Genomic DNA, 11,608 nt, shown 5'->3' on the forward strand with positions numbered 1-11,608 from the left:
AAGGCCTCATTCTGCATGCAGGTGCGCACACACTGCCTTGATACTGCTGCCTAGAACAAAACTCATTCCGCACATAGATGACAAAAATTAGAGGGACCACTGAATGTGTGGCATCCACGTTGCATTAGGGATTCCCCCCTCACATGGGGACTCTATGCGCCCGTCTCTGTGACTCCTGCACGCTGCCTTAGGAGTCTCATGATACACAGTAGCCAGGTTAAAGGTGCAAGAGCATCCTTAATGTCAGCTATACGCTGAGTTCGTTAAGAGAGTTAGGCAGGCGGGGAGTGGGGGCATTTGCAAGGATACTGCCTCTTCTCACAACCTGGGCAGTCCAGGCAGGGTTAGACTGGTCACGAGAACATCCTCTAGATGGACCTTTGGTCTGATTGATTCAGCATAAATGATCTTAGGGAGCGCAGGGCAGTGTGTGTAGGATTATTCTATTTTATCTTTACATAGTGCGTGAGGTTAGACTGAGAAATGCCTTGGCCAAAGTGAACTCACCCAGTAAATTTTGTGACCAAGTGCATCTCTCTCTCTCTCTCTCTCTCATATTTATATACTGCCTGATATATGCATCTCTACTTTTACTGGGTGCCTTAGATGTTTTCCTCCCTCATCTTAAGAAACTGTAGGCAAGTAGAAGCCTTTATCATTTCCATTTGCAGCAAATCCTTACGGGTATTTTCCACTAGAAGTAGTTGTACATAGTAAGTATATAAGAAATAAAATGGTATAAACTGAATGACTTCTAGGGATATCGCAGTACTGGCCAATGACTGCAGTTATTTCTGTCTGCTTCCTTGTGTTGTGCTCTGTCTTTAGCCAGTATACTTGAATTACAGGAGAGAATTTCTCTGCTCTCTGTCTAGCTTGTGCTCATTACAGTAGCAATTCCTTTGTCTTTAACTCCCATCACCCCGCTTGCCAAAGTTTGAGTCCATTCTATTCCCTCTTCTACTACCATTATGTATATAAACTAGGATACCAGAATCACATATGGCCTGGTAAATTTCAACCAGAATGGCAAGAATGTGTTGCCATTCTTAACAAACTTAACGAGGAGGAGGAGGAGGAGGAGGAGGAGGAGAAGAAGAAGAAGAAGAAGAAGAAGAAGAAGAACCTTATTATTTCTGTGCTGCTCTTCTTGTGCCCTCTAATGTGCCTTTCATGTTTTTGAAAGAGCTGTTCAAATTGGGAACATCTAGGTTCCATCCAGTAAGTCGGCAAAGAAATCCAGCAAGCCTGCCAATACTGTTGAACTCAAAGAGCTTCCAGGCAACTAAGGGGGATTTTCTGGATACACTTGTCTTCCACCACCACCCTCCCTGTATGTTTCCTTTTACAATCATTTAGAAGTTTTCATTTCTGGACAGTTTATGGACCACAACAACACCAAGACACACCACTTAAAATGACTGCTTAAAACAACAACAACCCTACAGAAAAACCACAAGAATACTCCCAACCAGGGGTGTGCAGCTGGGTAATTTTAGAACTTGGACCTAATGGCCTTACGGGGACCCCTTTGCTCCCTGGAAATCAACCCATTTGTTCTAGCCCTGCCTTCAGGAACATAAGAAAACAAGTCTATTCCTTCTTCTGTGTGTATGTGTTCTCTCTCTCCCTCTCTCTCTCGGCTTCCTAAACAGAAGCCAAATTCAAGGTTGATTCTAGGGATATGCATGAGCTGTTCTTGCAGCCACCAGTGGGGTGGGGAGCAGTTCCCTTAAAAAGCAGGTAAGGAATATGCTGACACCATGCAGAGGCTGCAGGGAACAGGACTGCATCCTCATGCAGCCTTTTGGAGATGCAGGCCTTTTGGAGCCTCATGCAGCCATTTTTCTGCCACCAAAAAAATGGTGGGATGGGGAATCTCTCCTTTTTAAGGAAACCACTCCTTGTCCCACCGAGCTGGTTCAAATATGGCACCCAAGCCACTTTGGTGCTTCCCAGAGCAGGCGCCAAACCGGCTTGTGCACATTCCTAGTTGGATCATGCCAATGAATTCAAAATTTAAAACACATGCCCCTTGATTCACAGACCTTCTGGATCACAAACCAACTTGGAACATCATGAATTGGGTGGTGGTGGTGGAATTGTTGTTTGTTTATTTGGATGTTGACAGTTACTGTGATGTTACCTTTCGCTAGATGTGAAGTACTCTATGAGGCTGTTCTCATGCACAACCTAACCCAGGCTAAGGAAGCCCCACTTGGGTTAGGCAGCACATGAGAACCTCTGGAATCTGGCCCAGCGGGGCAGCACCACTTAAAGCAGCACCGCTTTATAGCCCAGCTGTTATCCAAGGTTAAGGGAACAAGTGCTGCCTTAACCCAGGTTTGCTGCTTGTGCGTGAGCTGGGTTGCTTCCAGCCCAGTCACACATAGAGACGGCACAGACTTCCAGCACAGGGCTGCAGGACAGGACAAGGGCAGAGGGTGTGCACAGTGCTCTGTTGGGCAGCCAGTGCTGGCCACTCTGCTTCCTGAAGAGCTTCAGGGAATGGAGAGCTTCAGGAAGGCCAGCACCTAGCAGAGAGGCCCCTGGAAACCCCACCTGCCCACCAAACAGCTGAGAGTCAGGGAGTAGAGGAAGCTGTAACACTTTGCAGGGAACCTTTCCATAGCAGGCAAGCCTGCGCACAGCTTGTGCAGCACTACAGGTCGGCCAGGCTGGGGGAGGAAGATAAATTTCTGCAGGGCAGGCTGCTCCAACATGGGGCCTAGATCGCCTCGGTCACCCCACCTTAAGGACATGCCTGCGCATCATCCCGGCCTCCAGAGCTCCATGCTGCAGCACACAGCACCAATCACCTGGGGGCACAGTCTGCACTCCCAGAAACAACTAGGAACGAAGATGAGTACAACTAGCCTTCCCCACCACCACCCACCATCCCACCCGCCCAGTTGTGTGGCTGACCTCTATAGATAGAGAGAATGCTTTCTGGCAGCTTTACTGCAGCAGGGGAAACATTCTATGAAAACCACAGGATTGACTGATTTCTTTGAAATATAGAATGCAAGAGTCCAGCCATCCTGTCTGGCATCTGTGCCCAATTTCAAAGCCCTATGACAAGCCATTCCAGGAGAACTAAAGGGTTGGGCATAAAAGCGAGGTGCTTTAAATTTTTCTATGAAATCAAAGGGCAGATTCCTTTGCAGATCGCAAAGGGGGTGGTGGAATAATGGTCCAAGATGGGACTTCAGTTCCAAGAGTGTTATTAATTTTGTGCCTTGAGACAAGCCTGTTATAGGACTATTTTGATGGGTTTTTATTCATAAATTTGTTAAAAATCAACATATCGACCAATCCACTTCAAATCCAATACACCAAGTCCTGCCACCCTACCCTATATCTGTGCCTGATTTCAAAACCCTACACCAGGTAATTCTGGAAATATACAAAATTGCGGGGGGCGGGGAGAGATGACACAAGCCCCATAGTCCTCCACACTGACCTTTTCCAGGGGTTCATGCCTCTTCTTCAGGCAGGAACAGGCCACCAAGGAGCCAGTAGCAGGGCAGAGGGTGTGTACTGGACAGTGCAGGCCTCACTGCTTCCAGCTATGCTGCTGGAAGAGAGCTTCCCAGGGAGGCAGGAGAGAGCATAGTGCTCCACCTCCAGAACCCCCACCCACCCACTGAATAGCTGATTGCCAGATATGTGTGGCGGGGAGCAGCAGCAGCCTGCTTGCAGGCTCTGGAGAGCCTCCCTAGGCTGCTGGAGTGGAGAATGCAACATGCCAGGGAGGAATCTCCAAGATAGCACCAGCACCCTACTGCCATAGGAAGGAGATGCTTGATGCTGGTGGGGCCCTCCAGGACAGTGGGGCACATAGACCTTAGCCCCAAAGTCCATGGGAAATGGCACCTCTGCCCCCAACCCCAACTTTCAGTGAATTCTCTAAAATGCAGTCATGTATCCAGTGTGTTCTGATGGTGAGTCTCAGGAAGAGACTAGAAATTTCTCAGTTATCAGCAGAGGCTTGCTTCATAAAGGCAGATCAGATCAGATCACTTTATTTCAGTCAATGACCAGAACAAAAGAACATCATAAAAAAGCAATAAGAGATTTACAGAAAATATAGCAAAACTTGGCTTGCTCCATATTGTCCTTCTATCAGAAGGTGCCTTGAGCAGGAAACTGCTATAGTGGGCACAGATTTGGAGTAGATGTGCACTTACAAACTCTCAAAGGTTTGTTCCAACTCTAAGATTCTTATTATTCTAAGGTAGCAATGTAGGACAGGGGTCTTCTTTATTGTGGCACCAAGACTGCAAAGTTCTGTCCTCGGGAAGGGTCAGCTAGCTTCCTTCCTTCCTTCCTTCCTTCCTTCCTTCCTTCCTTTTCAAGCAATGGGTAAAATCAGTTTTATTTCAAATGGTATTTGGATCTCAGTGATTTTGCAATTTACAACTGGAGTTTCTGGTGGCTCTTCCTGTTTTTGTTTTGAATTCTTTTATTGATTGTGATATTATTATTTAACTTGTAAGCTGCTTTGTAGACCCATTTGGAGCTGGAAAAGACAATGAGGTGATTCTCATGATTGCCGAAATGCAGGCTAAGGTACCCTAGCCCGCTTTCTGGCGAGCATGAGAACCACCAGGCGAGCCTGGTGTCCTCAAAGCGGGTAACCCGCTTATGGAGCCCTCCCCTTAGACAAGGTTAGCAGAGCGAGTGCTCCGCTAACCCTATTTGCTTGTGTATTGCCGTGGTGCGGCTGCGCACTGCGGCAACTCATGTGGAGACCCCCTCCTGAGGGTCTCTCCAGGATGACCCATGCACTTGCCCCACGCACTAGCGCACCACGCGGCCCCCTATCCCTGCAGCCCCTGCCGGCTCCATAATGGAGCCAGCAGTCGTGTGGGAGGCTGATCCAGCCGCCCAGGGCTTCCTGCCTGATCGTCACTCTCCCCGCAGACCTCATTTTGGCGAGACAGCAAAATCCATGCTGCCAAGTCATGTGCAACTATCCTTTCAGTAAATGCTTCCCACTCCCCATAAAAATAAGATACACTTAAAGGCACTGTAAGCTAATCTAATTGTTAATAGGATCGCTATAAATGCGTGAACTCTTACTAAAAAAAATCAGGCTAGCCATCTTTTTTCCAGCACTATCCTAAAGGCGTTCATGCCTCTAAATCTCCATGCACTTGTGATACCTTGGCCTCAATGGGGAAACGCTGAGGAATAATGGAACGACTTCAATAAAAGTGCTTTTTAAAGGAGGCATTGAAAAAATGCTTATAGATTTAAATCTTCAGTCCATGCTAAAAAAAATCTTTGAATGAAAGCAATCAGGATGGGTGGGACTTTATGAATCGTAGCAGTCTAGTGGAATCTTCATAGGGAAATGCTGAAGATGGATCAATTATTTCCAGGAAGATGATCTACAGATATGATTGTGCTTACTCTGACTTTTATTCTTCTAGGTCAAGGAATTAGTTTGTTAGCCATTATGGTTCTGGTGGGGGATAGCCTTCACAATTTTGCTGATGGCTTGGTAATAGGCACAGCATTTTCATCATCAACAGAAACAGGTGTGACCACGACAATTGCTATCTTATGTCATGAAATTCCCCATGAGATGGGTAAGCAAGTTCATGTTTTTCCATGGTTGTTACAAAGTAAAGGGCTTTTCCTTTCTCCTCCTCCAATATGTAATTTGCTCCCTCCAATACTAATTTGTGCATTTCCTTTTCCTCTGTATATGACTTCATTTTAACATCATTACTCATGCTCACCAACTCTTCTACAGTTGCATTACTAAGGGATTGTGCTCTGCAAACCAGAAAGCAATATTTGTGGCAGCTGGAGGGTGCTTTATATCATGATTTTCATACCATTGATCAGGTCTTAACAGTGACTCATGGGAACCTTTTAGGTAGGTTGCCAAACCGATGGCACAAAGGGCTAAGTGAAGTGTGTAATGTTTCCTTCCATTTAGTGCACACATTTACAGTAAGCCTCCATTATCTGGTTTTTAATTAGCCCAATATCTTGTTTTCACAGTTCATAATATATCTCCTTCTTTGAAACATCCTTCGAAGATAGCACTTCCATTTGTTCAGCCTTTCTAAATATTCAGAAGTCTTGGGTGTCCTGTACACAGATGTGCTCAAGCTTCCATTACTTCCAGTCCTTAATTACCTAGGCCCATTTTGTGTAACATGCAGGCACCATTCTTTGCTTGGGTCCAAGATGAAGAGACACACACTCAGTGGAAGGTGAATAAATGTCATTTTAATCAGAAAAAGATAAAGAGGTTAAAGGCTTACATCCTTTGAAACACACACTACTGGGGATCTCATAGATGGACTAGTGCACAAGTGCCTCAAACTGCTGCCAAGAAAGGCCACATCCCCTACTTCAACAGGATCCCCAGTAGTGTGTGTTTCAAGGGATGTAAGTCTTTAACCCAGGGATTCTCAAACTTGGGTCCTCAGGTGTTATTGGACTTCAACTCCCATAATCCCCAGCCTCAGTGGCCTTTGGTTGGGGGTTATGGGAGTTGAAGTCCAATAACACCTGAGGACCCAAGTTTGAGAATCACTGCTTTAACCCCTTTATCTTTCTTCTCAGATTAAAATTTTATTTATTCATTCATTCGTTCAATTTCTATACCGCCCTTCCAAAAATGGCTCAGGGCGGTTTACACAGAGAAATAACAAATAAATAAGATGGATGGATCCCTGTCCCCAAAGGGCTCACAATCTAAAAAGAAACATAGATAGACACCAGCAACAGTCACTGGAAGTACTGTGCTGGTGATGGATAGGGCCAGTTACTCTCCCCCTGCTAAATAAAAGAGAATCACTATATTAAAAAGGTGCCTCTTTGCCAAGTTAGCAAGGGTAAAAATGACATGTATTCACCTTTCATTGTGTGCGTGTCTCTTCATCTCAGGCAAAGAACCATGCCCCTGGCACAACACCATGGTTACAGGAAATAAAATGCTCAAAGTTTAGCTAACAAAGGTCTGGTTCACACAATCGTTAGAATCTAGGTTTAATGTGGGTGAACTGACATTAGTGTAGTTGTGTGGACCCACGCCAAGGTGATTTACTGTATAGCCTGAGACTAATCTGAGATTCCCACTTTGGTACACATTCACACAATCATATTAGTGTTGGTAACCCGCATTAAATCTAGATTTGAATGATTGTGTGAACCAGGCCTAAAAATTTGTAGGACTGAGCTGAAATAGGGGAATTTCACTCTTAATAGAGAATTTTTTCACTCTTAATAGAGGCTCTTCTTAATAGAAGAGTGAAATTTTTCACTCTTAATAGAGGCACCTGGGATGGTCAACCTGTTTGCCTCACCTGTAGCTAGGGGTGGCTTGCCAGTGAGGTAGCACGAGGCCCACACTTGCTGCACCCTGGAGAGGTGAGTGTGGGCATCCTGCCCCGCCCTGCCCCTACCCACATGGGCATCACCTCGCCTTTCCTGCTGCTTCCCCCTCTACCTTGTGGCCTCGCCCCCTGACATGCTGCTACCTTTGGGGTGGCACTAGTCCCACCTCCTTCATCTCTCTGATCCTTCCCCATCTTGAAGGTAAAGCAGCCTGCATTTTGAAGTAGGATTCTGTAACAAGTCTGGTAGTGGTGGCAGCAAAGAACTTCTTGCACAGCTTCTTGCTTTGCATGTTGGTATGTTCTCTTTTCTCCGCCCCTTACCTTCCACAGTGCTCAGGTTACCTTCTTTGTGGCTTGAGTCTGCACTCTGCTTCCAAAATGGAGCAAAGCCTAGTCCAAGTGGCAGAGGGGAAGAAGGGAGCAAATAGCTGTGGGAACGCTGCAGGGACACTTCTCCCTGACATGTGGCCACACAATCAGTGGGGGGTGTTGGCCACTATTGCTGAGGGACAAATAAGCAGAAATGCAGATTTCAGCTAACAACATGAAATCGCAGCCTTCTTATTGCTCTCTTTTATCTGAGAGTCCTTTCATATGTCAGGCTTAAAGAGGCTCTTGCTTTAATCAGATTTCTAACACAGATGTAGAATCTACATTGGCCGGTATGCACTGTTGCCTTACAAATGGCTCTTGTCTTTTCCACTCCTTCCCATCTGCACTAAACAATAGTTAGACATTTGTATAATGAGTGCAGGAGGGGCTGAAAAGCAATTTCAGTCTCACATATGGAAAAGTGGTAACATTTTGTACAGAGTGGTCTATCTTAATTAGGGCTACTAGTGTGAAATTGTACCAGTGTTCTATCAACCAATTAATATTTCATATTGCTCTTTTCTCCTTTCTCCCCAGGAGATTTTGCAGTACTGTTAAGTACAGGGCTTTCTTCAAAGATTGCCATTTTAATGAATTTCACAAGTGCCATAACTGCTTTCATTGGACTTTACATTGGCCTTTCAATATCGACAGACCCTCGTGTTCAAAACTGGATATTTACTGTCACCGCTGGAATGTTTTTGTATTTATCATTAGTGGAAATGGTAAGCGCTGCAGCCTCATCTACTGCTCTTTGATCTTTTAAGTAATTATGTGAGGAGATCAAAGCTGATTAAAAGTTACCCGGTGACAAGCAGTACACCATGTGCCATACACTGCTGTCACTTTAATGAAAAGGGGGCACAATCAGAAACCCATTTTGCTTTCTTCACTTCCCCTACAGTGCTCCAATTACAGAATGGGCAAATTCCCTTTGCTACGATTTTTAGGGGATGCTGATTTGGCTAAAAATGGGGTGGAGTTGGAGTGGGGCTTGTGAATTTCAAAAGGACCCCTACCTTTCCTCCTATATTGTGAGCACTGTGGTCCCTGTTTAAGTGTACCTTTTTAATTGAATTGAATAGTTTGCTTAACATGCAGCATCTGAAGCCCCTTCAAATTAGGGCAGCTTGGTACATCATGAGGAAGCACAAGTCCATCAGCTTCCTTTTTTTCATGCATTCAGTGTAACATGCTAAGGGAAAGTTGCAAATCTCCATTGTTAGTGGGAGTGAATCTTCTTGCGTTTCCTTCCACAGATTATAGCAGCACTGTCCATTGCCTAGAGAGCTGAGTGAAGGAAAGTTCTTGCTTTTATAGCAGCCTTTCTGCTTGTTTCCTCAGGTTTTGTTTTGTTTTTAACCCACACACCCTTACGCTATTCTGGTACTACCTCTGGTGCTGTGCCTTCTGGTGCTACCTCCATTGCCTCCAATGGCAATTATCCATTGCCTGAGGTGACCACCTCAACAAACCTCATTGATAGGCTGGGCTTGCAATGGGTACATTGAAGGGAAATTTACAGATATGTAAGAGGATGGGGAGACACTCTAGCCCACCACTCTCTTCCACTTGACTCAGGACATATGGAGGGGAGGGGAGGGGAAGGGAAGGGAAGGGAAGGGAAGGGGAGACACTCTAATTCACCTCTTTCCTTTCTTCCACTTCCTCTTCCACTCCATCCCTTGCCTCTTTTTAAAAAGCAGAACAGGAGGAGAAGGATGAGTGGCTGCATAAGGGGACCACTCTGGGTAAAGGAGCAGCCACACACCACTGAGGAAGGGGGTGGGGATGAGGGTTGGAGGTGGTGGCTGCCCACTACTAGGTAAGTGGGGGAGAGGAAAGCACATTTGGTGCCTCATCACAGATGCCAAATTTCTTGAGCCACCTCTGACCCAACAGTATCAACTTGGTTTATCCTTCTGGACATGTTTAAAATATGGATATGTGGTTCTCGTGTTGTATCTGTTTTGATTTTGTGAAGAACATCAGCGGTCTTTATTATTTATATGGAGATGGAAAAATTACAGCATTCTCTGTGTTATCACCCCTTCTTTATCCATACCCCCAAACAATTAGGGTAAAATTGCAGTCACTTTTGCACAGAGAAAACAGGGTAAGGGTTAGGGTAACATAGGAACATATGAAGCTGCCATATACTGAGTCAGACCATTGGTCTATCTAGCTCAGTATTGTCTTCACAGACGGGCAGCGGCCTCTCCAAGGTTGCAGTCAGCAATCTCTCTCAGTCCTATCTTGGAGAAGCCAGGGAGGGAACTTGGAACCTTCTGCTCTTCCCAGAGCAGCTCCATCCCCTGAGGGGAATATCTTACAGTGCTCACACATCAAGTCTCCCATTCATACGCAACCAACAATGAACACATATTCTTTCCATGAAGTCATCTTTAGAGGACATGTCTGTAAATTTCCATTTCCATTCCTCTGATAACATCAATAAAATTGTATAGTAGTTTTTGTGTTTTTAAAGGCTTTTAAAACACTCTTGCAACATTGGGTGCTGCAGGCCCAATGGTCAGGACATGATAAAACACGGAAAGCTAAAAGTACTGCAATGCTATCACCTATTTTCCATCTCTAGGGGTGAAGACCTCATCAAAAATCCCAATGAGTACTTGTCCCCTCAGATGGTATCGACCACCCACATCTGGCTTATGTACTAATGGCACAAGCTGTAGTCCCTGGGGTTGGCCGAATGGCAAGCACATTCTGCTTCCTTTTCTTCTCAGCCTACCCAATTTCTCTGTCTGTCATGTTCTCTCTCTTCATGCACACACTGCCCTCAGCTGCCATTCCTAGGATACTCAGAGCATGCATTGCACCTGCAGTTTCCAGTTTTGCGGCTCTGCCTGGCACCTAATGGCTGTCAGGCAAGACACAATTTGCACCTGGGCTCCATGGAGACTGGGCGGACGTGTGTGTCCGCCCTCTCCACATGATAAGGGAGGCGGGCCACATGGTTTGCACTGGCCAATGAGGGAGTGGGGACTGTGTTTATATACACAGCTCAGGCTCCTTCCTCCTCCCCTCAGTTCAAACAGGCTGCCTGCTCCCACTCACCCTACCATGTACACAGTGAGAGACTAGCTGGTCACTTTCGGGCCAAGTAGGCAATGTTTGCTTCATCCAGATTGCCTTGGAGTGTGGATCTTTTTTGCCTACTCTTCACTGCAGTTTGTTTCAAGCAATTAGAGGTGGGAGTGGTTGGGCTAGGCAGTTGGTCGCATGAGCAGGTGAGTGCGAGCAAGGTAAGGATTCATTGGTGTGCAACCAGAGTCACCTCTGAAGGGTGACTCCATGGAACAGCACATAGGAACATAGGAAGATGCCATATCCTGAGTCAGACCACCTTTGGTCTATCTAGCTCAGTACTGCCTACACTGGCTTCTCCAGGGTTTCTCCAGGGCTTCTCCAGGGTTGCAGGCTGGAACCTTTCTCAGCCCTATCTTGGAGAGGCCAGGGAAGGAACTTGGAACCTAGATACTCTTCCCAGAGTGGCTCTATCCTCTAAGGGGAATATCTTACAGTGCTCACATGTAGTCTCCCATTCAAATGCAACCAGGGCAGACCTTGCTTAGCTAAGGGGACAAGTCATGCTTGCTACCATAAGACCAGCTCTCCTCTCTACCTCAAGGTTTTGTAGCCTGGGGTGGCTAGGAATGGACCACTTTTAGACACGTGCGTCCTGTCTTCAATTAGGGGGCCTGGGAGCAATGGGACATGTGGGACTTTGCTTTAAAAAACAAATATTTCCCTGCAAGCTTACCACTACCACCTCTAGAAACCCAATCCTGCCCTCACCTTCTAGAACATCTACTAGTGTCATTCCCATTTTACAAAAGAGGATTGATCAG

General features: G+C 46.0%; 1 protein-coding gene across 15 annotated transcripts in view; it reads left to right on the plus strand.

The window, feature by feature from the left end:
• The window catches only part of SLC39A12 (solute carrier family 39 member 12), a 51,164-nt gene that overhangs the window by 38,691 nt on the left and 865 nt on the right, over positions 1-11,608 (plus strand). For 13 of the 15 annotated variants that reach the window (XM_053259759.1, XM_053259755.1, XM_053259754.1 and 10 more), the window contains 2 exons: positions 5,439-5,597; positions 8,274-8,461. In XM_053259759.1, the coding sequence (XP_053115734.1) occupies positions 5,439-5,597; positions 8,274-8,461 (347 nt within the window). The remainder of the gene's footprint in view (positions 1-5,438; positions 5,598-8,273; positions 8,462-11,608) is intronic. The other 2 variants (XM_053259765.1, XM_053259766.1) reach the window with 1 other exon arrangement.

Source organism: Hemicordylus capensis, chromosome 6 (assembly GCF_027244095.1).
Source record: "Hemicordylus capensis ecotype Gifberg chromosome 6, rHemCap1.1.pri, whole genome shotgun sequence".
In the NCBI taxonomy this organism is placed as follows: Eukaryota; Metazoa; Chordata; class Lepidosauria; order Squamata; family Cordylidae; genus Hemicordylus; species Hemicordylus capensis.